Source organism: Culex quinquefasciatus, chromosome 1, assembly GCF_015732765.1.
Source record: "Culex quinquefasciatus strain JHB chromosome 1, VPISU_Cqui_1.0_pri_paternal, whole genome shotgun sequence".
Lineage (NCBI taxonomy): Eukaryota > Metazoa > Arthropoda > Insecta > Diptera > Culicidae > Culex > Culex quinquefasciatus.
The window spans coordinates 100,823,030-100,841,097 of record NC_051861.1 but is presented as its reverse complement, the minus strand read 5'-3'; the positions used below and the strand labels follow the sequence as shown (position 1 = coordinate 100,841,097).

Genomic DNA, 18,068 nt, shown 5'->3' with positions numbered 1-18,068 from the left:
TCTGAACATCGAACATTTACCATGTTTATTTAGTACACATTTAATGATGCATATAATACTGGAACATCTCATTTTCCTTACACAATTAATCACACTGATTTCCTTAAGCTATCATTTGTACCGTTCCAGCCGGTGCCGCCACCGACGCCGCAGCTTCGTCCTCCCAAAACGTAATCGTACTGTCCGCCGTCTTTGCTCCATCGACCAACAACTTCCGCAGTCCGGGCTTCAAGTTCAACAGCACCAACTGCTGCTTAATCTTGCCCAACTCATCGGCCAGCATCTTAAGTCCCTTCGCAGACGTGTGGTCCAGCCCAATCACGGTCGAACAGTCAACCACGACCGGAACCTGCTGCTCGGTGGCCACCTGGATCACCTTGGTGCGCAAAAAGTCCACCGCCGGGAAGAACAGACCCGTTTCGGGGCTCAACTTCACGTACCGCGTTCCGGCACGTTCCATCGAGTTTTGGGCGATTTCCGGCCGGACCCAGGTCCTGAGCAGACCCACCACGCTGATGAAGATTCCAAACAGCAGACCAACCTCAACGCCGGCGAAGAGACTAACGCTGAAACAGCAGAACCACGCCAGGGTGTCCATCTTGGACGCTTTCCGCAGGGTGTCCACGATGCTGAAATCGATCTGTGGAAATGTAAGTTGGTTTACAAAGGAGTTGTAGAGTTCCAATGATGTATCATTCTCCACAAATTACTCACCATGAATGCCACCGACACAATGAGAACCGCAGCCAGTGTGGTTTTGGGGATAAAGTAAAAATACGGCGTCAGCAGACTCAGCGCCAGCAGCGTCATTATGGCTGAATACATCCCGGCCAGTGGCGTCCTCACCCCGCTGGAGTGACTAACGGCCGACCGCGTGAACGCACCACACGTGGGCATCGCACTGAAACACGACCCGAAGATGTTGCACAGCCCCAGGGCGATCATTTCCTGCGACGCGTCCACGATCTTTCCGGCGGCTGAAAAGGTTAAATTTCTGATTAGAAGTTTGAAATTTTAGATTATTATTGTAATGACTTACTGAAAGCCTTAGCGATGGAGACGTTTGCCAAAATTGCCACCAGTGGGACCAAAATCAAACTGCTTCCCAAATCCTTGACAACCTCGAAATACGGAATGGTTTCATTCCCAACGTGGACGTTATGAATTGGCAGCTCAAATCCAGGAATTCCGGCCTTCACATGTCCGGACAGCTTAAACGGCACCTCATCCTCACCGGAGTTGCTCCACCGGTAGGCAACCGTCGAAGTTATCAGCACGATCAACGCATTCCGGGACAAACTGACATACCAAAGGAACTTCTTCAAGAACCGTCCTCCAGCGGTGTCCTCCTTAACCGGAATCTTCGTGATCTGACGCAGGGCCAATAAAAAGCAGATCGCAATCCCGCCCAACACCAAATCCCCAGCACTAAATTGCGTTATTTTAGCGCTCAAACTGTACACCGTCTGGAAGAAACCCCGAGCGTTCGACGGAATCCCAAACAGGTGCTTCAGCTGAGTCCCAATGATGATGATCGAGGTTGCCGACGTGAACGCGGATGTCACCGGAATCGGAATGAAGCTGACGAGGAAGCCCAGCTTGAAGATGCCCATCAGCAGCTCGACGACGCCGGCCAGGAAGGCTAGCATTATCATGTAGTCGATCGGTTTGTCCACGGTGTACTGGACCGCCAGCAGGGCCATCAAGCTGGTGGGACCCACGGAGACCTCCTTGACGGTGCCGAAGATGACGTACACCAGGGAACCTGAAAGGAAATGAGTAGAATGTTTACAATTTGGAATCGATTGATGTTGAAAAAAAAACATGCAATTCGAAAATAAACACTTGAGTTTAAAAATCATCGAAAATTCAAATTTTCAAAAATGGCTTCAGTAGTTACAGGCAATTGGGTCCTAAAATGAAGCTTAGATTGCTGGTTTTATTGTTTACAGCGATAAAGGTTATTTTTCTGAGTACAATGACCCTTTGTACAACCACAAAGAGTTTAAAATGGATTTTTAAATCAATTTTGAAAACTTAACCTCGCGGTCCTTCTTGACAGAAAAGCTCCTACTTGACAGCTCGTTCCAAGGGGACCATAGTTGATCCATCGAAAAAATGTTGTCTTGTCAGAAAAAAATTTTGCATTAAAATGAAAAAAAGTGATCAGAAATGGTTTTTTATCGTGTTTTTTACCGTTGTACATAAAAATTGACATAGGGCTTTAGTACCCAATTGGTATTTCTATTTCTCCTTTCAGATTCCCATCAAGATACCCAAAGATATGGGCGAAGTACAGACGATTTTAGCTCGAAAATTTTGCAAAGGCTATATCTTGGCAACACTTTTTTACGGAAAAACGAAATTCTGACTGATTCTCATTGTTATCCGAGCATTCGTTGGTGAAGGTTGTCTGAATCAACATGACTCGTCGCGTCCCGGCGCAAAACGCCGGCAATATTGCCCTACCTGCGGCTCAAGCAGGCAAAAAAGTGGGAATTTCCAAAAGAAAGGTTGAGGCCTCAACTGATGGCCAAAAACCGGGGATTTCCAAAAGGAAGGTGCTTTTGGAAGTGACATCGAACAGCAAAAAGACGAAAAAGAGCGACGGTACTGTACCGATGGATGAGGAGGAGGAGAACTCTTCATCGCACGAGGAGCAGCTTTTGAAGAACAACAAGTTTGCTGGACTGCCTGACGAGGACCAGGTAGCGGAAGCAAAGGAGAATGAAGTGAAACAGCGAAAGGAGAAACTGCCTCCTTTTTATGTGAGGCAATCAGCAGCAACGATCGACTTTCGTGCGGGGCTTGTTGAACTCATCAAGTCTGGGAAAGTCCTAGGCAACATTCGTCTGTGTCAGGACGGATTTAAGGTGCTGGTGCAATCCAGGCAGCACTATCAACTGGTCAAGGATTACTTGACCGAAAACGAGGCGGAGTACTTTACCCATGATGTCGTCATGGATAAGCCGTACAAAATCGTCGTCAGAGGTCTGTACGACATGCCAGTGGAGGAATTAGCTGCCGAGCTAAAAGTTTTGAAACTGGATGTGTTGGCCGTGCACAAAATGAGCCGACGCAACAAAGACATCAAGTACCGTGACCAGCTCTACCTGCTGCATTTGGCTAAGGGATCGACGACGCTTCCTGAGCTGAAGGCAATTCGAGCGGTTTTCAACATTATCGTGTCGTGGGAGCGATATCGACCAGTGCATCGTGACGTCACACAATGCTTCAACTGCCTGGGTTTTGGGCACGGAGGTAAGAACTGCCACCTAAAGCGTCGTTGCGCCAAATGTGGTACCGATGCGCACATCACATCCCAGTGCATCCAAGATTCGCTGGTGAAGTGCCTCAACTGCAACGGTGAGCACTCGTCAACCGACCGAAAGTGCCCCAAGAGAGCTGAGTTCGTGAAAATTCGGCAGCAAGCATCGACGAAGAATCAGCCTCAGCGTCGTAGAACTCCTCCAGCCCTGGTGGAGCAAAATTTTCCACCTCTTCAACCGCGACGCCAGGTCCCGAACTTGGCACCGTTGCCGTTGGATCCCAGGAAGAGAGCTGAGATGAATCATCCACGGCCGGGTTCCAGCCAGGAGCCGAGACCGCCACCACCGGGCTTCAGCCAGGAGCCAAGACCAACCCAAGAACCAGCAGTTGAGGAAAATGGTAATGATCTTTACACCTCAACCGAACTCCTCAATATTTTCAAACAGATGTCCGCTGCACTGCGTGGATGCAAAACCAAGACCCAGCAGATTGAAGTGCTGACCTCGTTCGTCATCCAGTATGGATCGTAGGTCCCTCAAGCTGCTGAATTGGAACGCTTGCTCCATTAGGAGGAAGAATTTAGAGCTGGTGGATTTTCTTCGCGAGAAGGAGATCGACGTAGCCGCCATCACGGAAACTCATCTGAAGCCCGGTGAAAAAGTTTATCTGCAAAACTACAAGATCGCGACGCAGCTCGACAGGACCACCTCTGGAGGAGGAGGTGTGCTTGTCGCTGTTCATCGTGACCTCAAGCCACGCCGGCTGCCACACTTCAAGCTGGAAATCATCGAGGCCGTTGGGGTGGAAATTCCCACTTCGGTTGGCCCAGTACTCTTCATTGCTGCATACTGCCCACGTCAGGTGAATTCCAGAGATGGTTCAGCAGCAAAACTGAAGAGCGATATCCAGAAGCTGACACGGCGGAGCGCAAAGTACATCATCGCTGGTGACCTCAACGCGAAGCATGAAGTTTGGGGCAACAGCAGGAGGAATCGGAACGGAGTGATTCTGCACAACGATCTGCAAAACGGATACTACAACGTTGTGAGTCCGGATCGTCCAACGAGGGTGGCTCGGTCTGGGAATCACTCAATCATCGACTTCTTCATTACCAATATGGCTGAGAACGTGGCTCATCCTGAGGTGTTTGAAGAGTTGAGTTCTGATCACTATCCGGTGGTTGTGGAGGTTGGAGCTTCCGTTACTCCGCAGCGGCAACCAACCCGGAAAGATTACCGCAACGTTGACTGGCAGCAGTTTCAGCAAGTGGTAGACAGCAACATCGACTATGATCAACACCCGGAAACTTCTGCTGATATTGATCGTTCGCTGGATATGATCCAGCAGGCTATCAACCAAGCAGAGGCTGCCAACGTTCGGGAGGTTCCTGTTAATTTTAAGGTAACTGATATTGACGTAGATACTAAACACTTGATTAGACTTAGGAATGTTTATAGGAGACAATATCAACGGACTGGGGACTATGACAAAATGATTTCAGTTAACAATTTGAACAAAATCATACAAGACCGACTTGACAATATCAGAAATCAAGAATTCTCAAAACATGTAAGCCAACTGGGCAATTATTCAAAACCATTTTGGAAACTTTCAAAAGTTCTTAAAAACAAACCAAAGCCGATTCCTCCTCTTATTGTTGAGGATTCTCGTTTGATTACATCCGAGGAAAAGGCAAATGCACTTGGGCTTCATTTTGTTAGTTCACATAATCTTGGCGCTTCCATGACCAGCCGTAAAGAAACATCAGTTGCCAATAGTATTTCAACAATCAATGACTCTACCTTTGAATTTCCTGCAGATTCCCATGTTTCTGGTGAGGAAGTCAAAGTTGCAGTTAAACAAATGAAAAATATGAAAGCTCCTGGCTTTGATAACATTTTTAATCTGGTGTTGAAAAAACAGAGTGATCAGTTCTTTCAACTTCTAGCCAATATATTCAATAAATGTTTGCAACTTGGTTACTTCCCCACCAATTGGAAGCTGGGCAAAGTCATACCAATTTTGAAGCCTCAAAAAGATCCAACATCGCCAACAAGTTATCGTCCCATTAGTCTTTTGAGTAGTCTGTCCAAACTCTTTGAGAAGGTCATCTATTCAAGGCTTTTGGATTTTACCAACGATAATAATATAATTTTGAATGAGCAGTTTGGCTTCCGAAAGGGCATAATACTGCTCATCAGCTTACGAGAGTAACTAAAATCATCAAGCAGAACAAGCTTGAGTCTAAATCAACTGCTATGGCTTTGTTGGATGTTGAGAAGGCTTTTGACAATGTTTGGCATGATGGTTTGATACATAAACTGTATTTATGCGGTTTTCCAATGTATCTTATCAAAATTATCCAGCACTATCTTTCGGAGAGATCGTTCAGGGTTTTTCTGAATGGGATTGCTTCTGGATTATTCAACATTGATGCTGGGGTTCCCCAAGGAAGTATTCTTGGCCCACTTCTGTACAATATTTTTACATCTGATTTGCCTACTCTTCCTGGTAATGGTGTGTTGTCACTTTTTGCTGATGACACTGCCGTTATTTATAAAGGTAAAATAACCAGATATTTAGTTGACCGTCTTCAGAAGGGTCTTGACGTTCTTTCCGAATACTTTGGTGACTGGAAAATTCGCATAAATGCAGCCAAAACTCAAACCATCATTTTTCCACTTTCCAAATCTGCCAGATTTGCCCCAAAGGATGATGTTTTGATAAAAATGAATGATGTTTCGATACCCTGGTCAAAGGAAGTTGTCTATTTAGGTCTCATACTTGACTCGAAACTTTTGTTTCGACAGCATGTAGACAAAATATTGAACAAGTGCAGCATTCTCATCAGGTGCTTGTACCCTTTAATTAACAGAAAATCAAAGCTTTCTTTGAAAAATAAGTTAGCAGTATACAAACAAATAATTTACCCCGTTATTGAGTATGCAGTACCTGTTTGGGAGTGTTGCGCTAGAACTCATAAATTGAAGCTCCAGCGTGTCCAAAACAAGGTACTCAAAATGGTTTTGAATGTTCCTGGCTGGACAAGATCAAGTGAGGTTCATGAATTAGCAGAAGTAAAAATGTTGGATCAGAAGATTCAAGAAAAATGTTTGAAATTCAGGGAAAAATGTGCTATATCTGAATACCCCTTGATTCAAGGATTGGTTTAGTTTATGGTAAGATTAAGTTAGTTTTAGGTTAGGTTATGTTTTCATATTTTTTTTTCCTCATTGTACCTAGTGTTACAAAAATGATAAATCATATACTTTTAAAGTTAAGAAAATGAACAGTGTTTAAATCACGAAAAGCAAACTAAAGCTGAAGAGCCACAGCTGACCACTTATTATGTAAACCAAATGTAATTATTATAAGAAAGATTCAATAAAGTATATTTAATTCAAAAAAAAAAATGACTGATTCTCACCGATGCTACGATATCTCAGCACTGATGAATGGCCAGAATGGCTATAACATAAGAGTGAAAACCAGTGTTGTGCTTGAGTAATGGAACAAAAACTATCTTTTGCAGATTCCTGCACCAAAATATCAGAAAATATATCGACTAAAACTTGCGAGCTCTCTTCTTTCGTCTCGTGATTCCAAACAAGGACCTTCTCTTGCTATCACTCTTCCTCTTTTCCTCGTCCACGCGCTCTCTCCACTGATTTTTTTGTTCTCTCAGAAAACCACACTAGAAGATCGCGACAGGGGCGACCATGCATTACTCCGGTTTTGTGGTACACTGTTGAGTGAAGATTATTGAGAAAACGAGAATGCGGGAGCAAAGTGAATATTAAAAATGAGTGTGTAAACGCGTCATAGAGACAGGACTCACACTAAGCTGTTTTTATAAAGTTCACCAACAAAATATACATTATTAGCAGCTTTTGGCATGTTTATACTCGATTGAGTGTTTGGTCTGTGCAAAAAAACGGTATTTATGGCAAGCTTAGAAAGAGATCAGCAAGTCTTGGTGGTAAGTGATATTTGGGGCATTTTTTTCAGGCGTAATAATTGTAGTACAGTCATCTCACATATTCGGAACGGTTTACAGATCGGCCGATGGTCAAAAAATCATAGAAAATCGAAAGTTTAACATAACGATTTGCTTTTACCTTCATATGGAAGCTTTTCTTGGGATCTTTCGATTGATGAATGACCGACTGTAATTTTTTACGTTTTATATATATATTTTTTTGAAGAAAAACATTGACCAATGAAAACCACAACCTTTTTCTTACGGATGTAAACAAACTTTGAATCTTTCCAGTAGTACATATTTGTAAAAAAAATAATGACTTTACACACTAAAATCAATGAAACTCAAGCTTAGTGATGTTTTATACATGGTCTGATAACTTTTTTTGTGAAAATATCAGTTAATTTCAGGTGTTCCACAATTGTGGGAGGCACAATAACATTTCACAATTATGGAACAGGCGATTTGGTAGCAGTGTTTTGCTGCTCTGGATAAAATAGTCTTGGAATGAAGTTTTTTGTCTAAAAATTACTACTTTTACTAGTGAAATAGCAAGAGAATACCCAAATGAAGGTCCTAACAATAGTAGGGTCAACAGATAAGCTGCATTTGGCATGCTATTGACAAATTATCACAAAAGTGTTCCGAGTTTGTGAGTGTTCCGAATATGTGTGATGACTGTAGATGATTACTGAGAGTTTGAACTTTGCAACACTGCCTACGACAAAACACACAAGACATTGATTGATTGATTGATTTTAAATTTCGATCTTAAGCAACAGATTTCATCATATTCAGCTACAAATTTCAAAAAGCAGATGTCAAATTTGTATGAAATATTGACGAGAAATGGCTACTCTGGTCAATGCATGTGGGTCGAAACTAAAATCTTACGTGAGAAAATTGTAGTCGCAAGCTTGGATTTAGAGCTTGGATTTAGAGGGGAATCTTTTGAAATGGTGAACATTGGGGTGGTTCAATTTTTAAGCATTTCCGGAAATTTCCGGGATTTCCCAAAAAAAAAATATTTCCAGTTTCCCGGGAATATTGTTAATTTAGGGGAAATATGCCCATTTTAAGCCTAATAAGCGGTCGTGTTTGAATGATGCTGGATAATCTGGATTGTTCCTTGAAATTCATTAAAACCAAGTACACCAACGAGTAGAGCAACTTTTTGTGAACATTTCCGTTTATTTTCACTTTAATTATAAATTATGCTATTCCTTTTACAAGCATTTAAAAAAATATTTCAAAAATGCATTCTAATCAGTCGAGTGCATTGGGCAACGTTCGTTTTTTCTATTTTAAGCTTAGTTCTTTTTTCTTTCTGCGCTCTTTTGAGTCTGCTTAGTGCTGCCAAAATTGATGAAATTTTAAGCGAACACTCACGAAAAGTAGCAATTGTAGCGAAAGTTTCCTGGCAGCACTTGCTCACTCTAACAGGCGCTGCACCAGCATGTTGGTGTTAAATTTGATCTTTTTGGCCAGTAAATGGCATAAATTTGGGTGCTTACTCGAGGCGGTGGTGTTGCTGGTAAGTTTATAGCCTAAATAGTATTTTTGGAGCTTTAATCGAGCATCTAACTCTCCATATGACGCAGATAGGTGTTTGATTAGAAAGGGTATATTTCCCCTTTCAAGTCTTAAGCTTTTGAAAGAAAAATTGGTGTTGTTTCATTTAAAAACTAACATAATCCACCTCTGTGGTTAATGCCTTCTTCACTATTTATCAACAATTAGTGATATGATGGGTTTGGCGGGAGCGGTCGTGGCTGAATGGTTACGATGTTCGCTTTATAAGCGAATGGTTCTGGGTTCGATACCCATCTGCTCCCAACGAGAAAGTTCTGGACTCATTGAATTTGGAATTAATGAAAAAACTTGAAGCTCACGGCGGGGTTCGATCCCCTGTCCTTAGGATTGGCAAGCAAAATGCTTTCCACTTAACCGTGGAGCATTGGTAGCTTGAGGAGGAATTAGACTGGTATAGTTGAATCCAAGAATCGGACAAAGAGTCACATTGAATGCAAGTTGAACATCAGAACTTAAACAAGATTGCAAGCGCAGTTGAAATTGAATCTAAAAATACCTCGCTATAAATAGCTTGGGCGATTCATCCAATAAGAGATGAGAAGAATTGAAAGCATTCCCATTAGAAATGAGAACACACGAAGAATTCGAACAACAATGTCAAAGGTCGTTACCACTCGCCTAGGGTGGCTCCTCAGACCATTCACCTTCCCAAAAACCGTCCAACTCCAAGCTGCTAAACTTACTTGAGGATATCGTGGAGATTTTCCCTTAATACTCTTAAAAAAGTGGAGCATCAACACTTCCTGTCTTCCAATTCCCTTTCCTTGTCCCTGGTGCGCGGTGGAGATGGGAGCGGCCGGCAATGGACGGCTGCCATGGTGGTGAGAATCTGGTTCAGGTGGAATTGGTTCTATTCCCAATTATCGATTCCTAGGCAACTTGGGCTTTGACAATCATCACATCACATGGCGAAAATCCAGTCTGCAATCCGCTAAAATCACCGTCTCCTAGCGAAGCGAATTAGTGATATGATGGGTTTGGCGAAGAATTTCATAACATTTATGTAAGTTCTGCAATAAAAAATACACAAATATCACATAAGTGGTCAGAACGTGAGACAGAGTTTCCAAATCATCAATGGCATCTGGATATTTTTGAAAACACATTTTTATACATAACTTTTGAACTTATAAAAACTTCAAACAATTCAATTGCGCAGTATAGGACCCTAAACCAAGTCGAATGAGACCGGTTTGATCAAAATCGGTTAAGCCAGTGCTGAGAAAACCAAGCAACAAATTTGTTCATACACATACATACACACAGACAGACAGTTGTTCAGTTTTCGATTCTGAGTCGATATGTAAATATTAAGGTGGGTCTTCGAGCTTTTAATAAAAAGTTCACTTTCAGAGGCTTACCTCAGTGAGGATGGCAAAAAACACCAATTTCAGATAATTTTGTGCAAGAAGAATAACTTCAATTCGTTTGATACCTAGTATTCAAGAAATTACAAATTAAATTAAAAAAATTTAGGAACACTGGTGCAACAGGACAAGAACTTTCCCGAGAAATTTGATGAAATTTCTTTTCCCGGGAAATTGGACACTCTGGCCATCACCAATACCATCATCTCGTGGGCAATAACTTCTTTCTGAACAGTTTTGCTTGAATAATTAGTTTTGCACTTCAGTGTTTTTGTCACTACAGTCATTTTAACAAAATAAAAATGGCGAATTTTTCAAAATTCCTTATGAAAAATTATATTTGCCACTTACAATACTATTTCAGCTACTGCCAGCATGTTTATGTTTCCATACACTGAAATAAAAAAAATAGTACCAAATTCCTTTATTCTAGGAATTTTGCCTCTTTTCCTTATTTAGTAATAGGGTTTTTTGGATTACTTAATAAGGAAAGGAGCCAAAATTCCTAGAATTTAGGAATTCGGTTCATTTATTTTTTTTAGTGTACCTTTTGCATTGTTTTGTAACAGCAATTGACACGCAAAATCAATAGTTTTAATTGATTTAACTGTGTGACGTACGCGCCATGAAGAAGAAAAGCATTCTAAATAAACTGCTCATAGAACATCTTCAAATTTTAATTTTAATTGTTTACATTTTATCATATAGCTTTATATTCAAACGGGAAGCTTTAAGAATCATGTTCATGATTTAAGTTAGGATGATTCTAAAAAAGGGATTTTTATGGATTTATCAATTCATTTATCAATCCATATTTTCACATATTGGCTCTATTCTGAGGGTATATTCAGATTCCGTGGCCAACATCTCCTTTTTCTAAAGCAGCTGGTTCATTAAAATTGGCTTACACGTTTTGCAAGCTTATCTGAGTTATTCAGTTTTCAAATTTGATCTTTTGATTTATATCGATGATTCCAAATAATTTTTTCATGAAATAAAATGTGTGTTTTTCAGAGTTCTCAAAGTTCTCAGTATATCACTTTTGTCATTACCCTGAATTGCATTCAAAATTGAATTTTCTGGGTATTCCGGATTGCGAAATAAAATGTGATGTCTTGCATTGGTATGCCAAAAATATTCTTGAAAAGTTAGATTTTTTGAAATACCTTAATCCAAAACCACTCTTATTTTCAACAAAGCCAAAACCTGTTTTTTTTTTTTTTTCATTTGAACAAACTCTTCCGCAAACAGCACAGAGTTTCGGAAAATTTGAATTTGGTTTTTAATCATGGATGAATAACTGATGCTCTAGCCGAGAGCCGAGAGTCTTTTCATAAGATATAAAAGGTTCCTATCGAGAAATTATAAGAATCGATTATATTTGACATATTCTATCGAACTAATTAAACGCTGCATTTTCGCCAAACACTACACCCAAAGTTAAAGACCGAGGGGATAGCCCTCCTGAAAAGAAACATGAGGAAAGTAATATTTTGCGAGAGTAAAGACCTCTCGCGTGTTCATTCGTTCATTGAAACAGTTCATCCTATTGAGTGGCTTTTATGGATAAATGACCGCCACTTAGTTACCGAACAATAGAGGAACATACGGCAAAGGCACGGTTCAAAATGCCGAAGGTCTTAGGTTCTAGTCTCGGTACCGGTACTTTATTTTATAGATGAACTTTATTGGAAAATGAACCCATGAGAAAAGTTCCTCGCTAATTTCGGGATTTATCCTCTCCGTCCGCACACAGTACCATTTTACTACCGAACCGGACTCTTTATCCTCTTGTATGCCGATGTCCAGTTCTGGGTGTAATTATGCATTTTTGTTTTTCAAATCACAAATAACAAAATACGCTTAGAGATTTTTTAAAAAAATAATAGTAAAATCTCCTGGTCCCATACCGTATTTCCACCAAATCCCCCAGTATTACCCATAAACGCCGCATACAGCCCATAGTGCGACGGAAGTCCCGCCAACGGCGCATACGCCAAGCTCTGCGGAATGATCGTCAACCCGAGCGTCACTCCAGCGATGAAATCCGTCACCATGGCTTCCCGATCGTACGTCGTTATCCAGTTCAGGATACTGATCCTCCGGCGAACCCCCTCCACAACCTGTTCGGGGCTACATTTGGCCGCTTGCTGTTTGAGGCGCTTGCGCAGGTTGACATCCTTAAGTACCATCACGTTGGAGGCTCGTCACTTTCACTACTTCAACAGGGGCTTTGGGCTGGACCCCCGAAAAAAAAACTCACGTTCGAATCAACCGGCCGACAAATCGCGACTAAAGTCTCTCCCACAAATTCGGTGAATATCTCGCGCGGGATGACCTGATCAGCGGATTTTGGCATTCGCATGGCGAACGCAAACTCCCGCATGCGGGATTGGTGAAACGGGTACAAAAAAAAAGCGCAAAAAAACAGCCAAACTTATTGACCTGTCACAGACAATAAGACGCAACACGTAAAACTAGTAAATTTTTTAATGAAAAATGCTTTTGAGGAGTTCTTATCAGTTCTTCGAAACTTGATCGGAATCAATTAAGCATTCGTTATCTAAGCCAATGGTCTATGACTTACATATATTTTTTACTGTTTGTTCATCAACATTGTAAATATCTACACTGATTAAACATGCGTCTGTGCAAAGGTAAAATACTCTCACAAGAATTAAAATTAGGTCTCGAAAATCCACACCTACGTAACAGTCAAAGTTCCGATAGTAGAAATGCGATGAGAAAAGGTCTTTTTCCCTCTATTAAAGTCAGTTATCTGTGCTTCAACTGGACCTAAATATCAAGTGCCCAATCATGGTTACGCATGCAGAATTTTTACGGAACAACTTTACTAGAAAACTCATCATTCTTTTCTCAGTAAAGTTCTCCCATTACTTATTGGCAAAAATCAGCGTGATTTTTGAAAATTTGAATAGAAAAAAATTAAAATCAACCGACATTCTCTTCTTCCCCAAGACTTCCACAAAAACCAGTTCTTTCGTTCTTGTGTTGAGCTGATATTAGATAATAAGATGCGCGCGAAGAATGATCAATCAGATTGTCTCCACGTGGTGGATTCGGGGAAGCACAAACCGAATCGCTTTAACCTAGGCCAACGGAAAAATTTGCAAACAGCATGACTTGGCAGTTTTTTCGAGTTTAGTGGCAAAATCCGGTTTTATGGCCGGTTGGGTCGCGTGTCTGGAGAATTGTTTTTTTTTTTTTGTCTTCGAAGGGGGCGCATTTCTTTGTCAATTAAGGCTGAATTTGTATCGTGTGATGATAAATTGGTAGGTGCGTTCTTGTGTTTTTGAGATCTTTCCTATACAGTGCACATATGAAAATTACCTCTTTTGCTAGAAAATAAACATCTATCAGTGCTATCTAAATTTAAGAGAAAGCATAGGGTAGGGTAGTCATCAATGAGCCACTTTTGGTTTTCAACTTTCTGCGATTTTTGGATTTTTTTTTTCATCAGCATGTTTTAATGAGCTTTTTGTTGCATTTTCATTCTTTTAATGTGATCTAACATTGACTAAAATATGAGATCGATCTGGCGTCTACAGCCAGAGATATACAAATATCTCATTGTAGACGCACTTGGCAGGAAGAATGAGACAGCTGGGAAACAATGAGACACTGTACGAAAATCAATACTTTTCTAGTAAAACATCATGTTTTTTGCATTGTTCCATTGCATGGATCTTGTGAAGAACATTTCAAAGTAATTTTGTCAACTTGAAACTTTAATTAACAATATTTATACTAAAACGTATTTAAATTTTGTAAAATCCATTTCTTTATACCAAATAGCATTAAATTTAAATAGAGCTAAAACTCAATAAATATGCCGAAAATCACATTAAATTCATGTTTTGAAAGATTTTCATAGATTTTGAAAAGTTTAATGAAGAAAAGTCAAAGTGTCTCATTGTTACCCATGGGCTGAAAAGAGTGGGGAACAATGAGACAGTCCTGGGTTCTGGGTATATTCTTAATTTTGGTCAAATCCAATGAAAGGACGTTGCAGCCCAACTCATTGCCTATGAGAAGTCGAAAGAAATCTGAAGAAATATAAGTTTTGGTGTTAATGGTCAGCCTACGAGCGAAAAAGTAATTTTTGTCCATAATTTACTTTTACACCCCAGAATCAAACATTTATGAATAACTTTGCAAGGGAGCGTCCATAAGCAAAGCCACTATTATGGCAGACGTATATCTACTAGACACACCTTTCCCCCAAATATGAGAATGATTGATTGAAACTACGAATTTTGAGATCCATTTTATCATTGTTCCCCGAGTCTCATTGATGACTACTCTACCTTACACTTGAAGGTCCTCAGAATAAATTAATTTCTTTAAGGCCGAAAGGCTTTCAAATTTCAATAAGCTGACAAGTTTGACGAAACTTTCATAGATAATTTTTTCGCAAACAAAAAACGTGAAATTTTTGTAAAGTACACTCTTATTCAATTATAACCATTATTTATTTTTAAAGGATATTACAGTCCAGACTCGATTATCCGAAGGCCTTGGAAAAAAATTACTTCGGATAATAGAAACATCGGTTAGTGGAATCATGAAAAAATGTTTTTTCGTTGACTTATTTGTTTATTGTTAAGCTTAAGTATTAACCCAAAACTACTCTAGAATTATTTAGGTTTTTTTACATACATGGCCAAAATGACGGTGATCAAATATGGAAAAAATGCACTAAATACAGTGGGCTCTCTCGTTGTCGATGTTGAAGGGGACGTCGAGAGCAGGAGGTATCTAATTATAGAACGAAAAATCAAAGCATGCTTCTTGAAGGGACTGATAAATGTGTTGACAGCTATATTGAAATCAAGAAGATTGACAGCCAGAGAGTCGACTGTAATTTTAAAGGCAATCAACCATTCAAATTCGGATAAAATGGGGTCAAATCTAAGATTACCAGATAAAAATTTGAAAAATCTTGAAGTTGAAGTATCGAAGTATGAAGTTGAAGTATCGAATAAAAATTTGGAAAAATCTGTAAAAAATCTGGAAAATATAAATTAATTCAAAAGGTTGTAGAATTCAGATGGTTTTTCTTATTTAATGGTCTCTAAAATGTTGAATTTGCATTTTTCGAAAGGAAAATATATTCTTTTAATTTTTATTTTTAATAAATTTTTTAATAAAATTTCTCTCCAAGAAGCATGTTTATTTTTTAATAAAATTTGTTCATTTTAATCAAAAAGTTGTTCAAAATGCACAGAAAGTTAAAAATCTGTCAACACCTATCAATATCTGGCACAGAGAAGGGTGAATCATTATTCTGGCAGACACTAGAAAAATCTGGCATTCCCAGATTCATCTGGCAACCTGGCAACCCTGGACAAATCATTCGAATTCGATGTTAAAAATATGAAAATAAATAAACACGACAAAAAAATTTTGTTGTTGTTCATGATTCGACTATCCGAAGTCCCATACAAATCCTCGGATAATCGAGTTAAGGAATTTCGAATTCACAACAAACATTTCAAAAGCACTGAAAGCGTACTATCTGGCTTCAAAGACGTCGTCGATTTCAAAATAAAAGCAAATTGAGTATGACTTAGAAATACTCATTTTTCTAAATTGACATCCAATAAAAGCATCCTAGAGTCGGATCAACAAGGCTTAAAACAGATTTTATTTATTTTTTTTGCAATTCCGTGAAATTTTAGTAAGAGCCAAAGTTGACTCAAGAAAAAATGAGTTCCAACCTTAGAATATTCTAAAATTTTAAGAGTTCTTCTTTCCAATGCTTTTTGTACATTATAAATTGTTTGAAAAATGATTTTTTGGTGAATTTTCAGATTGAAGCCCGCCTAGAGGCGGGGTTGGGTTGTAGAGGGTTAGTACCTTTCAATACCAGTACTGAAAAGGTCAAATTTTCAACACTTGTATCAAAAAGTAACATTTTTCAGTATTTTTTGTTTTAAACGGTGAATTTACTAAACACATGAATGTTTGACACAAAATTCCATTTAAATAACATTTTTCAGAATTGCATAAAATGTCTCGTTGTATTTATCCAACTCGGCAAATCTCATTGGATAAATGTACAAATAGAACATAAAAAATAATCTTCCTTTCGTAACATGGTTTCAGAATTGAACGAAGTCTTTTCTTAGTACTTTGAATATTAAAACGTATTTTTCCAAAAACTTTAACCTGGAAATGGTTATAACTCAAAATGTTACACTCAAAAAAATGAGTTCGCGTAAACGTGAACAGAGTTCATGCTAACGGGAACCAGGAAGAAAACTGTTCACTTTCATGGTGCAATGCACTATAAAAGTTGAACAGCTTTCTTCCTGGTTCCCGGTGACATGAACTCTGTTCACGTTTACGCGAACTCATTTTTTTTAGTGTACCCAAATAAAAAATCATCGATTATACGATTATCAATATTTTACCCAAATATTTCTAGTTTGCAAATTAAACTTAACATCTTAAAATATTGTTTTGGATTTTTTGTGATTGTTTATTAAATTTTTCAAAAATTATTGAATAAAAAATTATCTAAGCTAACATAACAAGTATTAAAGCTCAAATTAAGGCACATTTATCCAAAAACATTAAATAAATAAAATCAAAGGGAGTAAAGCTTGTCAAATTAAGAATTTTTTTTTGTGTTAGTGAGTGCGCATTCAAAACATATTTTTGAAAAAAAAAACTATTTTAAAATAGATGTACACTTCATAAATTTTTTAATGCTCTTACCAAAATATCTTCAAACACTATGGTAAAAAAGATGCCGTTATTCGTTAATTTGTAATTTTTTTATGTGAAATAAAGTTTTTGTAGAAAAATGCAATTTTATGATAGAATTTTGTTCAAAATTCATATTTTTTAGTTAAAGAGTTGATTTGCCAACATTTTCAACAAATTTATGTTCGACCCCTAAAGACATTTATTTAGAAAATGGAAACTAAAAAAACTAAAAAAAATAAGGGGACCGTGGTGTAGGGGTAAGCGTGGTTGCCTCTAACCCAGTCGGCCTGGGTTCGATTCTGGCATTTTTGTCAATTGATAATCACAAAAAGTGTTTTGTTGTAAAATGTTTTGTTTCAAACTCACCCGCAAAAGCCGAGTATAACCCATACTGCGACGGAAGTCCTGCCAGTGCCGCGTACGCAATACTCTGCGGGATGATAGTCAATCCAAGCGTAATTCCCGCAATAAAGTCCGATATCAGATCTTCCTTGTCGTAAACCTTGATCCAATTAAGAATACTAATCCTCCTCAGTAACTGTGACACACCTTCATCAACAGCAGATCCAAAAGTTCTTCTCTTCCGACCACCTTTGGGAGTCCAGTTCTTAGGCTCCAAACACCTCTGCTCCTGCAAATCCTTATCCTTTTCGTCACACATGACCATTCGAAGCCGAAACCACTGGCTCACTGATTTCGAATCCTCGATTCAAAGAAGCAACTCACTTGAGCTCGACACTTCAAAGAACTGTCCTCCAAATTACGGACTGTTACAAGTACCAAACTGCCAGCTGAATAAACCCCGAAATTAGGCGAGATTGTGACCTCGTTACGGTGTCGAATCTTTTCAGCGTCTGCCCGAGAAGCTGCACGACACGCAATTCATCTAATATGGCAACTATCCGCCGCCTTCAACGCGGAGATAACTAGCGCCGCCTGATCTTGGAAACTCTCGGGCGAGCTTATCAACGCTCCCGTCCTGGCATGTATTTGCAGAACGTATCTTGCGGTCCCTCAAACATTGTCACAATCAGCCATAAATTGCTCACTTGTAGGTAGGTGCAGTTTGCCAGTGTGGTTGACTGCTAATCCAATATTGCACACGAGCAGCGCTGGAGGAG

General features: G+C 39.4%; 1 protein-coding gene across 2 annotated transcripts; it reads right to left on the bottom strand.

The window, feature by feature from the left end:
* Window positions 1-17,887, bottom strand: LOC6051001 (sodium-independent sulfate anion transporter). 2 transcript variants are annotated; one of them, XM_038249148.1, is made up of 4 exons: window positions 17,314-17,887; window positions 1,040-1,765; window positions 715-977; window positions 1-640 (listed from the first exon to the last, which is right to left on the bottom strand). In XM_038249148.1, the coding sequence occupies exons 1-4, from the start codon at window positions 17,612-17,614 to the stop codon at window positions 104-106; spliced, it is 1,827 nt and encodes a 608-aa protein (XP_038105076.1). In that variant the 5' UTR covers window positions 17,615-17,887; the 3' UTR covers window positions 1-103. The 2 variants fall into 2 exon arrangements, with proteins under 2 accessions (XP_038105076.1, XP_001867496.2); XM_001867461.2 differs by lacking the exon at window positions 17,314-17,887 and adding an exon at window positions 12,152-12,481.
* Window positions 17,888-18,068: the final 181 nt, after the last annotated feature.

Excerpts from the sequence above, each read along its gene's own strand:
- LOC6051001 (XM_038249148.1), bottom strand. The coding sequence starts at position 17,614 with ATGGTCATGTGTGACGAAAAGGATAAGGATTTGCAGGAGCAGAGGTGT. Across the intron at positions 1,766-17,313 it reads GTTATACTCGGCTTTTGCGG|GTTCCCTGGTGTACGTCATC; the intron begins GTGAGTTTGAAA and ends ATTTCCTTTCAG. Across the intron at positions 978-1,039 it reads CTCCATCGCTAAGGCTTTCA|CCGCCGGAAAGATCGTGGAC; the intron begins GTAAGTCATTAC and ends TAACCTTTTCAG.